This window comes from Nyctereutes procyonoides, unplaced genomic scaffold (genome assembly GCF_905146905.1).
Source record: "Nyctereutes procyonoides isolate TBG_1078 unplaced genomic scaffold, NYPRO_anot_genome, whole genome shotgun sequence".
Lineage (NCBI taxonomy): Eukaryota > Metazoa > Chordata > Mammalia > Carnivora > Canidae > Nyctereutes > Nyctereutes procyonoides.
In genome coordinates this window covers 35,364,895-35,388,747 of record NW_026575135.1, presented here as the reverse complement: position 1 = coordinate 35,388,747, position 23,853 = coordinate 35,364,895, and the positions used below count along the sequence as shown (strand labels likewise).

Sequence of the window (23,853 nt, the reverse complement as noted above, 5' to 3'; positions counted from 1 at the left end):
AAACTTGTAAACAAATGTTTATAGCAGCATTACTCTTAATAGTGAAATGGTGGAAACAACCCAAATGTCCCTCAGTGGATGAATGGATAAACAAAATATGGTTTAGGCATACAAGAAAATGTAATCATAAAAAGTAATGAAGTACATACTACAACTTGGATGAACCTTGAAATATTATGCAAAGTGAAAAATTCTGCAAGTGAAAGAAACCAGACACAAAAACCCTCATATTAAAAAAAAAAAAAAAAGTCTCATTAGACTCCATTTATATGAAATATCCAGCAAGAGAGTGTGGGGGAGGGGGCAAAAGGGGAAGGAGGAGAACAAACTAATTCTGTGCTGAGTATGGAGTCCAAGGCTGGACACAGATGCAGGACCCGGATATCATAACCTAAGCCAAAAATAAAAGTCAAATGCTTAATCAACTGAGCCACCCTAGGATTCCTTTTGAGATAATAAAAATATTCTGGAGCTAAAAAGCAGTGACGGTTGCACAATTTTGTGAATTTACCAAATGCTACTGAGTTGTATACACTTCGATGACTAAAATGCTATGTGCAATTTCATCACAATAAAAAATAACTGGGGGAAAAAAAACAAAAAATGTAAAGAAACTGCTATCATAGGGAGAAATACTGATGAGAGAAAGTTTAAGAGAGAAAAATAGGGCAGCCTGGGTGGCTCAGCAGTTGAGCGTCTGCCTTCGGCCCAGGGCATGATCCTGGAGTCCTGGGATCGAGTCCCACATTGGGCTCCCTGCGAGGAGCCTGCTTCACCCTCTTGTCTGTGTCTCTGCCTCTGTGTCTCTCATGAATAAATAAATAAAATCTTAAAAAAAAAAAGAGAGAGAAAAATAAATAACCAACCTGGAAGTGAAGCAGGATACTGCAAAAGAATACTCCTTGCATACACTTCTTCTGAGGCGGGATCAAATGAAAGAGGAGACATTGGTGGTAAAAGATCCACAGCCTTAAAACACAGAATTTATCATTTTGAAATATACACATTTACTTCTTTACCACAATAACACTACTAAGTTAATCTATGAATGGATGATTCCCCACCCCATGAAGATAGAATTACCAAGCATATAAATTATCCTATAACTATTTTAAACCAAGGATTACAATACTAGAACAAGGGGACTACTCTGTCCTCCAACTGTGTCTCAAACATACTACCTAACAGCAAAAGAAATTTCTCATTTTTTAATACAATCCTCTGAATCTAAAAATATTAACTATAAATCACAAAGCAGCCTGATGAATACTCTATATGTATTTAGAAAACTTACAGAAACCAAAACATTTAAACTTTAGACTCAGATGCAAAGATGACAACTTACACATGCATAGCATTCCTAGATCATTCATAACATGATAAATCAAAAGACTGCCTTATATTAAACTACTCTCCAAAGGGCAAGTCAACATTACTTACTGGAGTGCAACCTTTAATTAGACTGAAAGGAGACAGACTAAGAAATTCTTTCCACTTTTTAAACCATTCTCCTTGTTTTTCAACAACAGAATGTTTTATATTGGTGAGATCTTCTTTTATTTTACACCTATGATAGCATAAAAAAAAGAACTTCACTCAAAATATGAATATATAAAATGAGTACTGAGTAAAACTTAAGAATACAACAGTTTGTAGAGAAAAGGAAGAAAATGTAACTGGAAGTTCAACCAATATAGCACATATACACCGAATAAACTCTCACAGTGAATGAACATTCAGAACCTAAAGTACTTTTTTTCCTTTTAGGACCAGAATGCAGTCATGCATCTATTATTCCATTTATCTTTAAACTATTACTTTTTCCTAGTTCTAAACTAGAGTCCAAATTCTACTCCTACTCTGTCCACTCCTAAAGGCAGCCCATAGCTTCCAGTTACTCCATTCGAATAACAAATAAGGTTGGGGTGCCTGGTTGGCTCAGTCAGTTAGACATCTGCCTTTGGCTAAGGTCATGATCCCAGGGATCCTGGGATCCTGGGATCAAGCCCCACATCAGGCTCCCTGCTCAGTGGAGCGTCTGCTGCTCCCTCTGCCCCTCCCTTTGCTCATGCTGTGTGCACGCTCTCTATCTCTCTCTCTGAAATAAATAAAATATTTTAAAAACTAAATAAATAACAAATAAGGCTTAGTTTTATTAAGTAGACTCCACAAAAGAAAAGCTTGAGAAAAGTTAAAATTATTTCCCAAAGAATTATCACTCATGGTAAATAATTTATTCTAGTCAAAAAAGAAAACTACATTAATTGTAGTTTCTTCATGTGTCTCTCTGGGAGTCAATGACATAGTTTTTGAGTTCTAATGAAATGTTCACATTTGTTTGCTAAAGCTAAAGAGTTATCAAATATATGAGCTGTGCTGAGAAATTATCAAAACCACCCTACTCCTCCCCCGATAATGTAACAAAAGATCTTTTTACAGTACCTTATATGCTTCAGATCTGATAATCTTTCTCTCTGAAGTTTGGTCTCTTTTTCAAGGAAATGAAGGTCTATTTTCAGTTTTGCTGGGTCAGCCTGACAACGTTCATATTTCACTACTTTTAAGGCTTCATTTAATAACCGAATAACTGTTAAGAGGTTCAGTTCTCCAGCCTCATAAACACTTCCTATGTGCAACTAAGAATTCAGAGGGGAAAAAAAGTGGTTCTTAAGATAAACTATTATATAAATAGGTGTGTTTTTTTTTTTTTTACTATTATATAAAAAGTTACCTTAAAGAAGAGTGAAAAAAGCCAAAAGTTGGGCAGCCCGGGTGGCTCAGCGGTTTGGCAACGCCTTCAGTCCAGGGCCTGATCCTGGAGACCCAGGATCAAGTCCCATATCAGGCTCCATGCATGGAGCCTGCTTCTCCCTCTGCCTGTGTCTCTGCCTCTCTCTCTCTGTGTGTCTCTCATAAATAAATAATTAAAATCTTAAAAAAATAAAAATAAATAAAATAAAATAAAAAGCCAAAAGTCTACCCAAAAATGAAACCAAGTAAATAATTTTGGTCCAAAGAAAACTACTGTGAAAGAATTATCAGGCTGTGCTATATTTTTATGTTATGCAAAAAAATTGTAAACTAGAATAAAAGGAAAGCAAATAAATGAGAAGCAAAATAAAGACTGAGGAGAAAGAGCAGGTTTAGTGAAAGATCCTGAATTCATGTTTTAAAGAAGTTGCAAACTGAGGAATCCAAACTTAGACACGTTTATTTGACCTGCACAATTCAAGTACTTTAAAATCATTTGAATTAGTTGCCAATTGGGCAGCCCCGGTGGCACAGGGGTTTAGCGCCGCCTGCAGCCTGGGGTGTAATCCTGGAGACCCGGGATCGAGTCCCACATCAGGCTTCCTGTATGGAGCCTGCTTCTCCCTCTGCCTGTGTCTCTGCCCCTCTCTCTGTCTCTATGAATAAATAAAATCTTAAAAAAAAAAAAAAAAAAGAATTAGTTGCCAATCAACTAAAAATCTTAGATTTCATATAAAAATTACTATTTCTCTAAAGACCTCATCACTACCTACGTTACCCCTTTTGTTACACACAATTAACAAATATAACCTACCTAGCCTCTGTAGGAATCTGAATTTGCAGACTCTTGATATTTCTGTACTAGGAATTTGAAGTGCGTGGTAGGTTTACCTATTACAGTGAAAGCTCTTCAGTGTCACAACACTATTTTACCTTTGTATTCCCTATATTGTAATTAATGCCTGGCATATAGGAGATACTTCATAGATTAGGAGTTCACAAAAAAAAAAAAAAAAAAAAAAAAAAAGTAAGCTATCCAGAAGAAAATGCCATATAAGCAATTGGAAATAATTTGATGGAGACTGGGTTGAAGGAGAGAGACTGGAAATACCAATCCTATGTATAGGATTACTGATGAAAATATAGAATTGAGTAAGTAAATAAAGATGACTGTAATGTGGGAAAGAAAAGTAGTCATTAAAGGAACCATGGAAAATACTTTCATTTGAAATTTAGAGAAAAACGATGTGCCTGGATGGCTCAGTGGGTCAATTGTCTGCCTTCAGCTCAGGTCATGATCCCAGGACCCTGGAATTGAACTCCACATCAGGCTCTCTACTCAGCAAGGAGCCTGCTTCTAGGGAGCAGGCTTCTCCCTCTCTCTGCCTGCTGCTCCCCTGCTTGTGTGCTCTCTCTCTCTCTCTTCGTCAAATAAATAAATAAAATCTTTTTAAAAATTCGAGAGAAAGGAGCCAGTATAAAAAACTGACAATAGCTCTAAAAAACTAGAGTAAAGACACTGAGGTCACAAAAGCTAAGGAAAGAAAAGACTAAAATACTTAACAGCATTAAAATGAAAGAGAAACCATAGGATACAGACATTTTAAAAAGACATTCAGCCAACTAGATCACTGCTGCTCTCCTTCAGAATTTATAAAGAACTAGTACCATATTATCTTCCTACTAAGTAACCTCCTCCATTTCTCTACACTGCATGATGTATGCAGCACACAAAAGGAATGAACAATTAATAAAAGCTAACGTATGTGAATATATACATGGTTAACAAAAGAATGTTTTACTAGATTTATTCACAAAAATAAATTCTGAAGACATTGTAAGAAAAAGAATATACGTTATTTATATATCACATACACATTAGCTGTATATTAAATAGGCATGTATTATTATTATTATAATATATAATAATTCACGAAGAGAGTTCTTTCAACAGTTTACTTAATATCAGATGCTTACCTGACACCTCTGTTTCTCAATTTTGTCAAGTAAGAATCTTGGAATGTTGATAGCAACATTAGTTCCATCTAAAGTATATTGGTTAACAAGACTAAGGACTGCATTAACAACTTCTTTTTCTTTTTCCAAATATATTAGTGTTTCAGTCACTGAAGCCCACAAAGACCGGACCTTTGAAAACAGAGACAAAGTCTATATGTAATTTGTATGTATATCAAAGAAATGTAAAACACAAATATATCCTCACTGTCAGGAACAAATGAAGTATTCTTGTAATGATTTCTGGTAAGAAAATTAACTCCCTAAAAGCACTAATATTACTTCCAAAGGGGTTTTAAAACTAAAGAATTTCAAAAACTAAAATAAATAAAACTAAAAAATTTCTCAGGAGGTTAAAAAAAATAAAAAGAATTTCTCAGGAGAATTTAATTTAGCCCACCATGATTTTCAAAACAAATCCAAGAAACTTCATTCTCCCAAGATGCAATTAGCATTTCCTGTGTCCACCCCCTCCCCTGCTTGAGCCATGAGCATCCATTAGGAGCTAAGAGGAGTTGCAACTGTTGCCATGAAACTACCTACTCCCTGATGTGGGGAAGCTAGGACCAGCAGATAATACCATCCCTCCCTGAGCTGTTGCTGTTCCCTGATGCTCCCAGCCAGCTCAAATCTTATAAAAATGAATTAAAAAAAAAATCTATTGTTAGCATTTCAGAACATGCCATGAATCGAAATGAAACTTTTCAGGAAAATGGGGCACCAGGGTAGCTCAGTTAAGTGTCTGTCTTCGGTTCAGTTCATGGTCCCAGGGTCCTGGGATCAAGCCCCACACTGGGCTCCCTGCTTAGAGAAGAGTCTGCTTCTCCCTCTCCCTCTGCTCCTCTACTCTGCTCATGCTCTCTCAAATAAATAAATAAAATCTTTAAAAACAAAGAAAACAAACTTTTCAGGGAGTAACAATAAAAGATTTTCAGGAAGGGAAAAAAAAAAAAAACCACATCAATTTTAAGAGCCATTTAAGTTTCTTTCAAAAGATTAAAATATGAAAAACCATGCTTCTTTAAAAGCAAAGAATCTTAGGCATATACTAATCCATCTATGTTCGGTAAAATGCAGATGTAAGAATGTTTATAGGTGGTAGGTACACTTGTGGTGAGCATTGCATAAACAAGAGAATTGTCCAATCACTACGCTGTATACCTGAAACTTACATAACATTATGTGCCAACTATATTTCAATTAAGATAATAAAGAAAAATTTTAAAGAATGTTCATAGCATTTCTATTTTAATAGTCAAAAACTGCAATTAACCCAAAGGTCTACTGGGTGTAAAAAAAAAGTATGTTGTGCTATATTCATAAAACAAAACACTACATAACATTGTGAATGGGGGGATCCCTGGGTGGCGCAGCAGTTTAGCGCCTGCCTTTGGCCCAGGGCACGATTCTGGAGACCCGGGATCGAGTCCCACGTCGGGCTCCCGGTGCATGGAGCTGCTTCTGCCTCTGCCTGTGTCTCTGCGCCTCTCTCTCTCTCTCTCTCTCTCTCTCTCTCTCTCTCTCTGTGTGACTATCATGAATAAATAAAATCTTTAAAAAAAAAAAAACATTGTGAATGAACACACTACAACCTACACACAACAGCATGTATAAAACAGCATGAGTCATCAAAGACAAACACAAAGGAATGTATTCTATATACTCCCCTGTATATAAAGTTCAAGAAGAGGCAAACTAATCTTTAATGTAAGAAGTGAGTATTTACTCTTGGGGGAAAATGGTTTTAAATGAAAGAGGACTTGAAGCTTCTGGGGTAATGTTCTGTTCCTTATACTGTATGCTGGTTACATGGGTATACTCACTTTGTGAAATTTTGTCAGGCTACACACTTGTGACTTTATCACTTTTTGTACATATATTATGCCTTGAAAGAATTTATAAAAGTGGGAGGCAGGCAGGGAAATACAATAATTATACCCATGTTTGTGCTTATGTCTTCCCATGGTACAAGGTAAAGTTGTCCCCAAAGAGGACTCATTGGCAATCTAGAAATTTCACAGGATGGCATTTCCTTGGTGAACAAAGATCCAGGATCTCGTTCTCAGATATTTTTTTTCTTTTTCTTTTTCTTTTTTTTAGGTTCTCAGATTTTTACTTTAATCTTGTCAATGGCTAAAAAACTGACCAAAGGTAAAGAAAGGGCTCAGGGAAAGTGAACCTTAACCAAACTCAGGAGGGATCAATGTGAAAACTTTTAACAGGTTTCACATCAACCTATTAAAATTACAATCAACGATACTGTGTTCAATAATAGGAATATCCATTCATATTCACAAAGTTGGAAGATCCATGAAGGAAATGACTTTGCCTCTTTCCTTCACTGCTGTAGCTCTACTATCAAGAAAAAAGCCTAGTACATGGCAGGTGATTAATAAAAATTCACTGATGGATGAATAATTATTCCGAGGAGAGCACTGACTTTTTCCAGTGACAAACTGCTGGGGACGCCAAGTTAACATGCAAAGCAGCTCAGTGATCATAAAATCAGAACAAAGAGCTTGAGAAAGATTTCATCTAAACACAAAGGCCTAGGGATCCCTGGGTGGCGCAGCGGTTTAGCGCCTGCCTTTGGCCCAGGGCACGATCCTGGAGACCCAGGATCGAATCCCACGTCAGGCTCCCAGTGCATGGAGCCTGCTTCTCCCTCTGCCTATGTCTCTGCCTCTCTCTCTCATTCTGTGTGACTATCATAAATAAATAAAAATTAAACACAAAGGCCTAAGAAAACACTCCAATCTCACATCAAATCCAACCTCTGAAAACCTCAGATTATGTCTGCCAGATTCTTCCTAACTGCCAAGCCAGCCTCAATGCTGACTTCTCATTTTTCTTCCATGCTTACCATCTCCCTTCAGTTAACATACTTTATTTACATAAATACTATTAGTTACAAACTGAACTTTCTATCATTAATTTAAACCTGCTTTTGTATTTTTTAGTCTTAATAAATTTTAAATTTTTTCCATTATATTCATGCTTTTTAGAGGCACCCTTATATATTACTTACTGAGTTAAAAAAAAAATTACAAAAAGAAATGACAAAAAGAGAGAATAAAAGTCCAAATAAGCCAACTGCACATCACAAAAGTAAGAAATATTAAATTTGTTCCTTAAAAAGTTACCTTCTGGATTTTCTCTTGTATATTACTTTCGTCATCAGAGGATTCCACTCTAGTCAAAAATTAAATGATTTAATTAGTTATTTTTTTTAAATTGTCTGATAATTTACCACCAAAAGAGCTAACTGATCTATAAACCCACCAATTAAAAACTATCCTAATTAAAAACAAAAATAAAATTCTACCTCAGCAATAAATGTATTGGAAGAATTGGACTAGGAATCAGAATTATGTTCTAATCTTATGGGACTCTCAATTTCCTTACTGGTAAAATGCAGGAGTTGAACTAAGGCAACTTTCAGCTCTAATTTAAAAGTCACTTACTTCTTTATTTGGTTTTGATGTTCCATACATTCTGATCTCAAATTTCTTACTTGTTTAACTGACAATCTGTAAGAAAACATATAAATGACAACTATGATTCCATTACAATTAACTGATAAGGACCACTTTGATGCTTTCCCCCATTTCTTATCTTTACTCAAGGCCACGGAAAACTACTCTTCCAAATAGACCCAGCAGCCAGGTAATGGGCTCTAGACTTCCTTTAAGAGTTACAGGAGTGATCTAACATATAGATTGCTATTAGGATGGACCAGGACTTCTTGGCTCATATACACTGTCTTCAAATAAAAATGTTGGAAGTAAGACTACTCTGCTCTCATCCTTGTCACAAATACTTAAGGGATAAATTTAAATGTTACCTAGGACACTTAGGCAATGTTGTATTTTCAAGGTGATTTCAAAGGATATTCTAACTTTCACAACAGATAAAAAAAAAAAAAATACGCTATTTCTTGAGAGTAGGAACCTTGCCTATCTTATTTAATGCTGTAGGACCAGTGCCTAAACAATATCTGGCACATAGAAGTAACCAAATAAAAATTTGCTGACAAGATAAACCTAAATATAACGTAATATGAAGTGGTTAAAAAGACTATGGAGGGATCCCTGGGTGGCGCAGCGGTTTAGCGCCTGCCTTTGGCCCAGGGCGCGATCCTGGAGACCCGGGATCGAATCCCACGTCGGGCTCCCGGTGTATGGAGCCTGCTTCTCCCTCTGCCTGTGTCTCTGCCTCTCTCTCTCTCTCACTGTGTGCCTATCATAAATAAATAAAACAAAAAAAATTAAAAAAAAAAAAAAAAAGACTATGGAATATCCACTTCACAGTATCTATTTAATGGATACTCAAAGACTATCAAGTAGATTTCAGAAGCAATATACTTTGAAAATGTTAAAATTTTAAAAATAAAAATAATTTTCAAAAAAATAAAAAATAAAAAAAATTTTTAAATAAATAAAAGCAACATACTATGGCAATATGGAAAAACTTACAGAATGAAATGAGGAAAAAAGGATACAAAACAGAATGAGCACTATAATTACAGCTTAAAAATGTAAATCCATATCAAAGAAAAATCTCTAAAATACTGAATTTTTATTTTTTTATTTAAGATTTTTATTTACTCATGAGAGGCAGAGACACAGGCAGAAGGAGAAGCAGGCACCATGCAGGGAGCCCGATGAGGGACTCAATCCTGAAACTCCAGGATCACACCCTGAGCTGAAGGCAGATGCCCAACTGCTGAGCTACCCAGGCATCCCAGTACTGAACTTTTTTTTTTTTAAGATTTTATTTATTTATTCATGAGAGACAGAGCGAGAAAGAGAGAGGCAGAGACACAGGCAGAGGGAGAAGCAAGCTGCTCCACGCAGGGAGCCCGATGTGGGACTCGATCCGATCCCGGGTCTCCAGGATCACACCCTGGGCCAAAGGCGGCGCTAAACCGCTGAGTCACCAGGGCTGCCCCAGTACTGAACTTTTTTTTTTAATTAATTAATTTATTTATTTTAAAGATTTTATTTTATTTATTCATAGACACAGGAGACAGAGAGAGAGAGAGAGAGAGAGGCAGAGACACAGGCAGAGGGAGAAGCAGGCACCACACAGAAAGCCTGACGTGGGACTCGATCCCGAGTCTCCAGGATTATGCCCCGGGGCTGCAGGCGGCGCTAACCGCTGTGCAACCGGGGCTGCCCATTACTGAACTTTTAAATCAAAGTAATATTTTCCTTTGTTCTGAAATTTCATTTAGTATGCATAGTTTTAAAATATCTTATTCAGAAGTTATCTGGCTTTAAAATGGAAAGTGAACACTAAGGAGTTTTTAGGTAAGCATGGATTACTGCCAATGAAGGCACATTGATGACATTTATTCAAAAAGAAAGGAATTTTTGTTTTCTTTTTTGGGGGGTGTAGGGAAAGAACATATACATATGTGAGGGAGGGGCAGAAAGGGAGGGAGAGAGAATCTCAAGCAGGCTCCACACCCAGTGCAGAGCCCCACAATGTAGGCTTGATCTCAAGGACTGAGAAATCATGACCTAAGCCAAAACCAAGAGTCTAACTGACTGCATCACTCAGGCACCCGTAAAATTTTCATTTTCTATTAATGTATTACTTACTGTGCATTTTCCTGATACTTTTGAATAACACTGTCTTCTCTTTGCAAAACGTGTAAAAATCGATTACGTGCTACATGGCATCTGGCAATGCATTTGTGCATATCTTGTGGCTTTACATTAAATGTCTCCGTAAAACATATAGAAGAATCTACATGCAACACAAATAAGATCATAGAAAACTTAGATTTACAACTAATAAATATCAAAAATGTTGAAATCTATTAATTTTAAGAGATTAACAACTCCTTAAAAACCGGTATGTCACATAAACACATACAACTAATTTTAACAAAAGAAACCTTTTTTTAAGTAGGTAACTAAAAAAGGGTATCTAAAGTTGAGTTGTTTTACATACTAAAAAACTTTTGAGAGTCCATATGCCCCAAATAATTCTTATCACAGCTTGATACATCCATGAACAAATTGTTATACATAGTAACACAAACAAAAGAAGAAAACCAATTAAAAGAGATGAGGTGAGATCACAACACCCCTTTTGCTCCCATCAGTTTATTGTTCTACCTAGTAAGACCAATAGGACAACCAAATTAAAACCAGTCTCCATTTCCCAAATAATTCTTAGCTGTGTTACTAATGATCAAAGTAGACCCTGAGAATAATCCATCCAACATTTCAGAGTCCACATTTTTTAGCTGTAATAAGTCCTACTTTAAGATGGCTCAACACAATAAAAATGGATATTCTGGAAAACAGGGACCACCACCCCACTACACTTAACATTACTAATCCAGGTTCTAGTGATACCCCCAAAGAAACCACAAATTCTAAATATTTAACAGGGGATAAGTTCTGCTGAATGCAGAAGTCAAGTCATCTAGAGACTGAATGTGTTGACTGGAATTCTTTAAACAAGAAATACGAGGGGATCCCTGGGTGACGCAGCGGTTTGGCGCCTGCCTTTGGCCCAGAGCGCGATCCTGGAGACCCAGGATCGAATCCTACATCGGGCTCCCGGTGCATGGAGCCTGCTTCTCCCTCTGCCTGTGTCTCTGCCTCTCTCTCTCTCCCTCTCTCTGTGACTATCATAAATAAATAAAAATTAAAAAAAAAAAAAAAGAAATACGACAACCCATGCTTAGAAGTCTTATGCACAATAAACTGTTAAATCCAAACATATAGATTTCATATAATAAATTTTAGGCTACACATAGTTAAAGTAGACCATCCACAAAAAGAAAAACTGGTAACAATGCTTATGTTGCACTAAATTTTAAATATGCAAATACTTATACAGCTAGAGCACATGTATAAGTTTTTAAACACCATGCACAGAATATAAACTGGAAAAAAAGGTTTACATATCACATCACAGAGAAAGTATACTAATAAATAAGGGCTACAAATGAAAGAGCAATAACTTAACAGAAAAAGTTAATTATAGAGTACAAAAGAATACAAACTGCTCTTTAATATATAAAACAATTTTCAATCTAACTAATTAAGAGGAATACAAATTAAAACTACCCTGAGATTCTGTTTTAACCTATCAGACTGAAAAGATAAAAATATCTGACATGCAATGTTGTTGAGCCTGTGGAAAAACAAAACTCTCCATACACTGATGACAGAGGTATAAATTGTTCAATCTCTATGGGAAATAATCTGAAAATAATTAGTAAATTACAACTGCACAATTCCTTTGACCAAGCAGTTATAGACACACACACACACACACACATATGTATACTTGAACATACAAAATCATACATGTATAAAGCTTGTCACTGTAGCATTGTATTTGTAGCCAAAAAAAAAAAAAAAAAAAGGTGGGGGGAAAGCCAAATGTCTGTCAACAGAAAACTGGTTAAAAAATTCAAATAGGCAGTTCTAAAGAGAGAAAATAAAAAAGCTCTATGAACTAATATGAGATGATCTCCAATATACACCAGTGCGAAAAACACAAGATCTGAAACTCGATGTATGTCACCATTTAGGGTTTAAAAAAAAGAAAAAAAAAATATATATATATATATATTTGCCTGTATTCTTGATTACATTGGTTACTTCTACAAAAGGAAACTCAGTAGAGAATAGAAGTGAAAGATTTTTTTCACTTTTTGATTTTTGAATCATGAAAATTACCTACTTAAAAAAGTATGGATATAGTTACGTGTAAAAAAAAATCTAAAAGAGGGGATCCCTGGGTGGCGCAGCGGTTTGGCGCCTGCCTTTAGCCCAGGGCGTGATCCTGGAGACCCAGGATCGAATCCCACATAGGGCTCCCGGTGCATGGAGCCTGCTTCTCCCTCTGCCTGTGTCTCTGCCTCTCTCCCTCTCTCTGTGACTATCATAAATAAATAAAAATTAAAAAAAAAAATCTAAAAGAAAATAAAGCAAAATGTCAGCAATGGTTGTTTCTAGAAACTGGAAGATGGATGGGGATCTTCCTGCATCGACTTTCTGTATTTGCTGCCCATGTTTTATGAGCATAAACCAATTGAACAAAACAGGATATTTAATAAACTACAAATAACATTTTTTTACGTCTTAGCTTTAAAATCAAATATTGTTTCTATGAATTAAGAAACAGATCAAATCCCTTTAAAACAGCCATTTCTAACAAAAAAATCCCAACTGACAGTAGCCAAAGTAAACCTTGCATGACACAACATTTAACACAATACATTTAATACAATATAGTAGAGGCATATAACCTCCAAGTCTAATTTAATTTAGCCCTCTGGCTAGTTTTGTGAGGTCAGCAAGCTAGGTATCCTTTCCAGGGTTTGAAAGGGTTGTATTTAAAAAAAAAAAAAAACATAGAGACGTGTATGTGAAAGAGATCTTATGTAGTCCACAAAGCTTAAGATATTCACTATCTGGCCTTACATAGAAAATGTTTCCCAACCCCTGTATTAGAATGTAATAAAATTATCTTAATAGCTACTTATGTTTATTAGAGGCTTTCAAACTACAGTTCCAGTAGAATATTAACTATATGCCTTGTAAGGTAAGTTAATGTTTTTATCTTACCTTGCTTTATTAAAATCTCTTTGAGTTATAAATTATAAAAAAAAACAATGAAAATTTAAAACTCAAAACAAAAAAATTCCTACTAAAAATTAAACTTACTTTTAGAATGGGTTTTTATATATTTTATTGCAACAAATCTTGCAAAATGATACATCAGATGAATAAACTTAGGACCACCAGGAGAAAGAAACAATGATCCAACAACTTGAGGAAAACTACTTCCACATTCAGCCTAAGGAAAAAAAGAAATAAGATGATTTGAAGACCTTATCAACAATAATCTTATTAATAATAACTGTAATTCTAGGGCATCTGACTGGTGTATTTAGTTAAGCATCTGACTCTTGATTTTGGCTCTGGGTATTGAGATCCAGCCTGGCTTCTGGCTCAGCGCTCAGCAGGCAGTCTGCTTAGGAGTCTGCTTAGCATATGTCTCTCCTTCTCCTCTGCCCCTCCCTCCCATGCCCCACATCACAGATGCAAGCGCGTATGCGCTTTCTCTCTCCCATATAATGGATCTAATAATAATAATAACAATAATAATAATAATGACACAATTCCTATTATGTAGCATAGCAGGAATGATCAGGATTATTCCATTTGAACCAGAAGTTGAATATTTGAATCTCTGTAAACTCTTGGTGGACTTGGCCAGAAAAAATAATTATAATATAAAGCCACAATTATTGATACTATTTGGGTACACAAGCTAAAGTAAACTATCGTCAAAAATGTTTTCATAAGAAAAAAAAGAGGTTTCTTTAAATGAAAACCATGATATAACCTCCCAGGAACTCAGTAACCTATTTCCAATGCATCTAGGCAGCAAAGCTGGTTTCCTAGATATATGCAGAATCCTTACCAAAAACCATTAAAAAGTATTATTCTAACAAATATTTCCTTGCTATTATACTGTTAGGATAAAAGCACTAAAAAGATTTCACCTCCAAAATATTAAGGTAAAATTATACTTCAATAAAGCCAAAAAAAATTTAATGTAGTTTTTTAACTTCTTAAAGTTTGTATCTTCCAGAAAGAGAATACTTACAGAAATCTTTTTTAACCAATCACAGCAATGTTTCCGGAATTCAGTGTCACTTTTTTGGTCAAATGGAGGCCAACAAAGCCTTAGAAACATATATAGAAGCATTAGAATCATGAATTTAAAAACTCAGCAAAATTTTAAAACACGAGGGCAGCCCCAGTGGCGCAGTGATTTAGCACCGCCTGCAGCCCAGGGCGTGATCCTGGAGACCCTGGATCGAGTCCCACGTCAGGCTCTCTGCATGGAGCCTGCTTCTCCCTCTGCCTGTGTCTCTGCCTCTCTCTCTGTGTGTGTATCTCTATGAATAAATAAATAAAATCTTTAAAAAAATAAAAAATAAAATAAAAATTTTAAAACACGAAACTTATGTCCTATACTAGAAACATTAATGCTAAATGAACCAAGGCTAACATTTGTAGATTTCAACTAAAGAAGGATACCAACCTGTGAGAAATTGGATCTTTTTCTTTATAAATTAAAGGCTGAGTTCAGTTTACCACAAAACATCAGTGAATACATATGTTAAATGAAGTAATTAATCACCAGTAAAATTACTACAAATCAGCTAAAGAAGACAACACTCTCAATGGATTCACTGGACCAATGCCAAAAAAAATGGTATAAATAAATTAGTATGTTAAGCCTGGAAGAAATAAAGAGAGAGAGAAAGAAAGAGAGAGAGAGAGAAACATAAATAACTGCTCAGGAAGAGCACAGAAGGAATGACATGAAAGCTTTGGACTCCTAGAGATAATCCATAACACAGTCAATATGTGCTACTGTTTTGTGGATAAACAAGACATAAAATAATTTTAAGAGTTTATTTGAGAGAGAGAGAGAGCACAAATGGCATCAGGGGCAAAGGAAGAAGCAGACTCTGCTGAGCAGGCAGCCCAAAATGGGGCTCAAACCCAGGACCTTGGGAGCATAGCCTAGTGGAAAGCAGGCGCTTACAGACTGAGCCACTCAAGCACCCCAAAACTTTTCTTTTTAGTATTTTTAGATCTTGTTGGGACCCTGCATAGGGCTTCCTGCTCAGCAAGGAGTCTGCTTTTCTCTCTCTGCCCCTCCCCACTGCTCATTCTCTCTGTCTCAAATAAATAAAATCTTTAAAAAAAATTATCAAAAATAACAATGCCTAAACAATGGATTTACTTGTTGCTTTTCTTTTTTTTTTTTTAAGATTTATTTATTTACTTTTGGAGACAGTGTGTACATGGTGCACACAAGTAGTGGGAGGGGAAGGAGGGGGAAGAGAATCCTCGAACAGACCCTCCAGTTTTTCTATTTAAAAGGATAATAGCACAATATAAATATTAAAACAAATTTTAACACTTTTTCTGGTGGTAGAAACCCAAGTGATGTGGAAAATAACTTGGAACCAAGGTTTAGTGCTATTCATATTCTTATCTCCTCCTTAAACTATTCAGTATTCCACAGTATCTACCATTAAACTAAATAGGAATGATTTTCACCTATAGCAGGACACTTTTATATATCACCGACCAAACTAATAAGGATTTAGAGACCTAAAAATTAAAAATAGACAAAACAAGTGATATTGCCTATATGAAAAGGAGTAAGGCAGGGAGTAATGAGCAAAAAAATTTTTTAAAAAGGTAAGGCAAAACTGTATAGACAGATTGGTACCAATTAACTGTTTTGCCTAACAACTGTGACTATAAAGAATGTTAGGAACTAATTTTATAAACAAAATCCATCTTATCTATGACATAATCAGTGATTTTAAGGTAAGTACCAAAGAAAAATCACTCAGATTTATAAAAGTTAAGCACTAAATTTTTAAGACTCAAACCTGATTTTTTGTGACAACCATTCAAAACAATAGTCAAAGGCCAAAGTTGAGATTCTGGCTTACATCAGAGTATATTCCCTTTTTAAATTTGAGACTGACCACTTACAAAAAGGAAATAAATTTAAAAAAGAAAGAAAACAGGGATCCCTGGGTGGCGCAGCGGTTCGGCGCCTGCCTTTGGCCCAGGGCGCGATCCTGGAGACCCGGGATCGAATCCCACGTCGGGCTCCCAGTGCATGGAGCCTGCTTCTCCCTCTGCCTGTGTCTCTGCCTCTCTCTCTCTCTCTCTCTCTCTCTCTCTGTGTGTGTGTGACTATCATAAATAAATAAAAAATTAAAAAAAATATTAAAAAAAAATAAAAAAAATAAAGAAAATAAAGTAACTTGACTCACTTGAAAACCTCTTTGGTGAGTGACTGGTCCAGTGTTTGAAACAAAAAATAAGAAACGATTTGGAAGGCATCACGGTTCAATTTGTCAAACATGTTCCTAGTGGTTTAAAAAGAAATAGAAGTAGGGGGAAAAAAAAAAACAAAAAAGGAATATGGTTAATAAAACTAAGTATCATCAAAAGCTGTGTAACAATTTAACACAAATTAGTATTTTTCATTCTCTTCAAGAGGTCAAGGCAAACTAATTTCTCATTCATGTACATTTTTATAAATAAGAAAAGCAATAAGCTTTTATTTTCTGATTCTGAAAATACTGATCACATAGAAAACTGGTAGAACTTTTTTTTACTGCAATGAGAATAAGACACAAAAAGAAAAGGAAAGCCTAATTAGATTGAGAGAAAACCATGGCCTATGATGTGCTAAAGATGATATAAGCCAACATTTACTGAGTAACAATAAAAATAGCTACTAATAGTTTATCATTTCCCAGGTACTATTTTAAGTCTTTTACAGGTAATAACTCATCTAATTTTCAACAATCATGAAATTAAATACTGTGCTAGTTGCTTTACCATGGATTATTTAACTCTAATGACATTAGATTGTAATTTGTTCTCATTATACAGATGAGAAATTTTTAAATTTAGAGAGGTTAGCTAAATTGCCAAAACTATCCAAAATCATACAATCAGGAAGTAGAAGAGCAGTGATTTGAAATATGTCATCTGACCCCAGAGTCCAGGGTCTTTACTATTACATTTTAACCACAGAACCACCCTTATATAATTCTAGCAGGTGTTCTAAAGTTTTGGATTGTCCTGATTTTCCTAACTAATCAAGACAAAGCGTAAAAAAAAAAAAAAAATACAATTATGTTAAGAATAACAGCAACAACAACAAACTAATGCCACAGCACAAGAATGCCACAGCACAGCTATGAGGAATCAAGAGTTAACATAAGAGCAGTATAGGAACCATGGGGCCAGTCATCAGCCACTGTTCTAAGATGGATGTCCACTCCCCATACCCCTATCCCAAACCTTAGTGTCTGGTAAGACACAGAAAATTCAGGCTTCTGGGACTACCAGAGCCATGAGGAGAAGAGTTTTCTGAATTTCATCTACAGCAACAATCTGCTGATGGAAAGGATCCACCACAGATATCATGTTCCACCGCATGGCCCACCTGCAAGATTTTAAACTACACTTTGGTAACTCCCAAGGTAAAACAAGTCAAATTTGGCACAGAGATATAGCAACCATTTTTCAAAGTCCTGGCAGTAAAGTATGAGTAGCATGAGAAGCAAAAAAAAAAAGCAATTTAAGTTCTCTGGATAAGTGAAAAGTGAATAAAAATGGAACACATATCCCAAAAGAGGTTAAAGTTTACACTCAAGAAGGAAAAAGAAATAACCTGTCAAAGTTATCAGATAAAAAATTATGAGAATCTTCCATTACTATAGTATAAAAAGGCATTTGTATGGGTGCAAAAGGGAATAGTTTGCCACTCGATTATCAAAAGAAGTTAAAGGCAGCCCCAGTGGCCCAGCGGTTTAACACCACCTTCAGCCCTTCAGCCCAGGGTGTGATCCTGGAGATCCAGGATCGAGTCCGTCAGGCTCCCTGCATGCAGCCTGCTTCTTCCTCTGCCTGCGTCTCTGCCTCTCTCTCTGTGTCTGTCATGAATAAATAAATAAAACCTTAAAAAAAAAAAAAGTTAAAAGCAAAAGAAACCAGCAACTATAAACAAAAGGTCTCAGAAGAATTTGAAGACATTATCAAAAAGAAGGGAAAAAACACTCACTAGAACATAATAGACTATATCTAAGGACATTCTATAAGCTAATATAAAATATTTTTAATACTTAGAACAGTGATCTGAGGTATTTCCACGTTCAATACATTTTCAACAATAATCTGAAGGGATATTTCAATTGGGTGATTCCTTATTTTCAGACTCTAAAAAGAAATTGGCTTAGGAATTAGGCAATTACAAAAGGAGCTGTGAGGCCCTGAAATTCATGACAAACATACGTGAGTACCCCTATAAACATAAAGCTATGTTCTCAAGTTGGAAAAAGAGTTAAGATTAAGGTTCCTATGCTTATCCATATGTCAAACAACTCTTGTCCTTGAAATGTTTCTATTCCTCAACAAACACAAATGAAGTCCCTACCTTCTTATCTCTCAAACCTGTTATTTTTTCACATAGTATCCTGTTGTCTTCACTTTGACACTTATTATAATTCTAAATAAGATATTTGTTGAAGGTCTGTTCATCCACTAGACTGAAATTCTGCAAGAGAAAACTTTGTCTATTCTGTTCACCACTGCCTACCCAGATCCAATACTGGGTTCAAATAGTATCTGTTGAATAAGCAAATGAATGAATCACCTTTTCTTTCCATCCCACTCCCACCTTAGTTTAGGCCTACCTAATTGCAACGCCCTGTTTCCCCTTCTAATCCATTCTCCAATGCAACCGGAATGGTTTTTCCAAAGTGTAAATCTTCTGGGCAAATAGGAATGAAATTGCTGGATCACATATGTTAAGTGTATGTTTAACTTTATAAGTGGTTACAGAACTACATGCTCAGAGAAATTAGAAAACCATAGGACTTCACTCAAAAAAAGAATAAACTTTGCCATATGTAAACATAAGTCAAAATTTTTTTTGAAATTTAAGTATCTTTGATGGTACGTTCCTGCTTGAAGCATTTTAAAGAGGACATCTGCTTCAAAATGATAGATCCCTCCTAACAAGCGACCAAAATGACTCTAAAGACAGGGAGGTAAAAAAAAAAAAAAAAAAAAAGACAGGGAGTAAAATATTCTATGGCAGTGATGGGGAGGGAGGGAGGGAGCCCTGTTCTCACTGGATCAGCACTTAACAGATTTTTAACTAATTTTCAAAGGCAGAAAACAGACTGGAACTGTAGAGAAAACTAAAGCTGCTAAACAAATACTGGAGAGAAGGATGCGGTGGCAATAGTAACCATTCTCAGTGGAAGCCTGGAGAAGCTTCAAGCTTCTCTGCCACTAACGGAGAAAATGAAACTGTACTATGGGACATCAAATCATGTGAAATAACTGGAGTATTTATAAATACATAAATATAATCTTATAAATGCTATCCTCTGGTTGTCAATTTTTGGGACAGGCTTCTAGACAAAGCACTTCTATACGTAAATAATAGTAACTTCAAAACAAATAGTTAACCAGCAAAACTCATGGCTCTAACCTTGTCAATAAAAGAGCTATAATACATCTGAAAAAAGTCAAGAAGGCAGAGGAGGGCAGGGAAGTGTGGATGAGCTGATTAATTACCTTATAAATAACATCTACCTTCATTGTGAAATTACTTGGTGGGGAATCAAGAGATCCTTTGAGACTCATACAGCAAGAAACAGAGGTCTTAAATAAAGCACATTATTAAAACACTTGCCACTCAAAGTGAACACTTAAATAACAATCGGAAAAGTCAAAAGACTGAGAACAGGAAATAGCTAATGTATCTCAAATTTCTCTTGGCCTATACTGGGAAAGATAATGCTCTAAAGCTGATGAGTTTAGCGGATCCCTGGGTGGCTCGGCAGTTTAGCGCCGCCTTCAGCCGGGGGCGTGGTCCTGGAGACCCTGGATCGAGGTGGAGCCTGCTTCTCCCTCGGCCTGTGTCTCTGCCTCTCTCTATCTCTTATGAACGAATGAATAAGATCTTTAAAAAAAATAGGGGTCCCTGGGTGGCGCAGCGGTTTGGCGCCTGCCTTTGGCCCAGGGCGCGATCCTGGAGACCCGGGATCGAATCCCACGTCGGGCTCCCGGTGCATGGAGCCTGCTTCTCCCTCTGCCTGTGTCTCTGCCTCGCTCTCTCTCTCACTGTGTGACTATCATAAATAAATTCTAAAAAAAAATTTAAAAAAAAGTAATAAAGTTGTAAGTTTAGACACAGAAATACAATCAAAATATTTAGACTCAGAATCATAACTATTATATCAGTGACAAAAATAGGGAAGGGAGATTTACTTTCCACTTTAGTACCCTTTTCTACTGTTTCTTGCGAACTACAGAACGGCTCGGTCTACAAATTCAGAAGGTAAAAATCATCATCCGGGGAGCCACCCCCTTGAAAGGCTCCCTCAAGGGCCGCCTGGGTGGCTGGCGGTTGAGCGTCAGCCTCCGCCTCAGGTCGTGATCCCAGGCTCGGGGTGCGAGGGGGGGGGGAGGAGCCCCGCATGGTGCGGGGTGCCTGCGTCTCCCTCGGCCTCTGTCTCTGCCTTTCTGTGTCTCTCACGAATTAAATAAGATCTGAAAAAGAAAGAAAAAGAAGAAAAAGAAAAAGAAGAGAAAAAAGAAAAAGACAAGACAAGACTCCCTCGAGTCCGAAAGCCGTTGAACATACCGTTGCACATCCTTCCACGGCCCACTCGCCACCCCTCCGTCGACCCCACAGGCCACCCCCGGCATCACCACTGAAGCGGGATCGAACTACCAGCAGGCTGGCAGGCTCGGGACGCGGGGCTTGGAACAGTGCCGGCGCACAGTGACGGCGGACACTTGATTCCCCACCCTGCGAGGTCCGCGCCCCGGCTGGGGCACCCCCGCCCCGTCAGCCCCGGCTCCTTACACTCCGAGGTGCGTGTGCGACACAATCTTTCCACAGGCAACGGTGGCCGGGCCTGGCTCGAAACCGAGCGCCTGCAGATACATCCAGAGATGCTCCTTCTCGAACGAGGTGACCCACGCCGAGCTCATCTTTGCCGCAGGCGGTTATCACTGCGAAGGAAACCAGCGCAGGCCCCAACGGCTCGGAGCGCCTCCATGCTCCCTCCCTACGCGCAGCCTGAGGTAGCGGCGGCCCCTCCGTCGCCACCGCACCTTCCTCTCTCGCCCGGAGCCATTTCGCCTCGAATGACCGTAAAGTCTCGGGGGAAATGGAGCCTTTAATGGTATTACGGCACAGCGGACTTGCCGAAGCCAAGCCAACAAAAACCAAGACTCCCGCGCTTCCGGAAAAGCGGCGAGCGCTGGCCCTGCCTGGCTTCCGGTAGGCGACGGATTTCCAAGGCCGACTATGTTTCCCGCCATGCAATGCGCCCTGTTCTCCAGCTCTTCCCGTCAGGTCCAGCCGAAAAACTACAAGACCCATAGTGCATTGCGTTGCCGGTGAGCTCTTTCGCGCTTGCGCGTAACTTCAGCACCCCCTTGCGGTAGTCCCACGGCTTCGCGCTTTCTGGTCTTTTGTGTCTGTGGTTCTTTTTGCTCTTGTAGGTCTATTTCGTCAGATTAAAAAAAATATGTAGATTTAGGACTGTGGTCCAGTGTAGTAGAAAAAGCATTGGGTTCCATCCTCACCTGTCTCAGTAGCTGTGAGATGTGCCCACATCTAACCACTAAGCTCCAGGTCGGCTGTGAGCCCTCAACTGCTGAATGTTCTTTCATCCTCTTGCTGTAAGAAACCTGACTCTCCCCTAAGCAGCTTTCCCCTGGGCCCCCTCCACTGACGACTGTTTCCTCTTTCACACCCCGTAGACAATAGGGCCTGGAAATGTGGTGGGTATCCCACTTAGTTCCCATTGCCTCCTCTGGCAGTTACTGCCTCACTAAAACCAGCTCCTTTGAAGTTTATGCTTTCACCCACGACTCTTGCTTTTGGGGGTCATGTGTGAAGGTGGGGCCCTGGACTTCATTTTTAGAAAACAGACTTGTTCCCAGATGTTACTCTTGGGATAATTTTTGGTGATTTCTATATCCATAGGTGACCTTTCAGTGCCCTGGTCTCCCAGTTACTCCACCTCTTCTCAGCTCTCTGCTCCTTTTCTCTCATTGCCAGATTTATCTGGCAGAACCCAAATCCCTGTTAAGTCCAGTTTTCGGCCTACTCACGCCTACAACTTAGCCCATAAACACGATCATGAAGCCTGTTGTCTCTCAAAATTCATGACAAATCAAATAGGCTTTTAGGCCTGCCCTCTCCCCTCTGTTTTTCCCAAATCTCACTCTCCATACAGTGATACATCTTTTCTTCCTTATTCCAATACTTCTTTCCCCTCCTCTCAGTGTCTTGCGTCCTAGTTAATGGATGCTTCCAGAACAGACTGTCTACAACAATTTACCAATCTGCCTGTACCTTTGCCCATATAGTCTTCCCTATAGTCAAAGTATGCCTCCCTAAGATTAGTCCTTTGACTTATTCGATGGGTCATATTCCTTTTCTCCTACTCAAAGAGTTTGCTCCAGCGCTTATCCTATATTCTCCCGTGCATCACCAGTTCTTCCCATAAATACACAAACATGCGATGCTATCATCCATTGCTTAAAAAAAAATTTTTTTCTTTGACCCCAATGCCTTTCTAGCTACTACTCCATTTCTTACTGCAAAAAAGCTTCTCTCGGGGATCCCTGGGTGGCTCAGCGTTTTAGCACCTGCTTTTGGCCCAGGGCATGATGCTGGAGTCCCGGATCGTGTCCCACATCAGACTCCCCATGGGGAGCCTGCTTCTCCCTCTGCCTATGTCTCTGCCTCTCTCTCTCTCTCTCTCTCTCTCTCTCTCTCTCTGTCTCTTTCATGAATAAATAAAATCTTAAAAAAAAAAAGCTTCTCTCAAAAATTTTCTATACCTACCCTACCACTAATAGTAACTTGCCAAGGCCACTTACATCAATTAGTGTTCTTTAGTAGCAAACAGCAAAACTGCCTCTAAGGGGGGTTTATTTGATGGGTATTGAGAAGCATAAAGAAAGAATGGAAAGGCCAGAGAATAAGATTCAGAAAATGCCAAATTCATGTGCCACTCCACTCAAGATTTATATGCCAGCAATCCAATTTACATTTTAAAAAATAGCTTAATAGAGCAGCCCAAGTGTCTCAGCGGTTTAGCGCCACCTTTAGCCCAGGGTGTGATCCCAGAGGCCAGGGATCTAGTCCCACATCCGGCAGGGAGCCTGCTTCTCCCTCTGCCTGTGTCTCTGCCTCTCTGTGTGTGTGTCTCTCATGAATAAATAAAATCTTAAAAAATAAAATAAAAAATAGCTTAATATATTATTGTAGGTGAATGCCCTTATAATTACCACCAAGGACAAGAAATAAAACTTTTTCAGCACTCCAGGAATCCCTCATTCCCCCCACCCAAAAAAACAACCACCATTCTCACTTTTATAGTAATCACTTCTTTGTGTTGTCATAATGTCACCATTTGTGCTGCTCTAGACACTGAGTCTTATCCTTTTTATA

General features: G+C 37.8%; 1 protein-coding gene across 3 annotated transcripts in view; it reads right to left on the bottom strand.

Moving 5' to 3' along the window:
* The window catches only part of HAUS6 (HAUS augmin like complex subunit 6), a 47,668-nt gene extending 26,020 nt beyond the window's left edge, over window positions 1-21,648 (bottom strand). Inside the window, exons 1-11 of one of the 3 annotated variants that reach the window (XM_055301842.1) lie at window positions 21,247-21,648; window positions 16,622-16,717; window positions 14,416-14,494; window positions 13,467-13,599; window positions 10,374-10,521; window positions 8,232-8,297; window positions 7,911-7,959; window positions 4,729-4,899; window positions 2,443-2,636; window positions 1,441-1,567; window positions 867-969 (exon numbers count right to left, since the gene is read on the bottom strand). In XM_055301842.1, coding sequence (XP_055157817.1) covers window positions 867-969; window positions 1,441-1,567; window positions 2,443-2,636; window positions 4,729-4,899; window positions 7,911-7,959; window positions 8,232-8,297; window positions 10,374-10,521; window positions 13,467-13,599; window positions 14,416-14,494; window positions 16,622-16,717; window positions 21,247-21,374 — 1,294 coding nt within the window. In that variant the 5' untranslated portion in view covers window positions 21,375-21,648. Of the gene's footprint in view, window positions 1-866; window positions 970-1,440; window positions 1,568-2,442; window positions 2,637-4,728; window positions 4,900-7,910; window positions 7,960-8,231; window positions 8,298-10,373; window positions 10,522-13,466; window positions 13,600-14,415; window positions 14,495-14,856; window positions 15,056-16,621; window positions 16,718-21,246 lie in introns of those variants that run through there. The other 2 variants (XM_055301843.1, XM_055301844.1) reach the window with 2 other exon arrangements.
* Window positions 21,649-23,853: the final 2,205 nt, after the last annotated feature.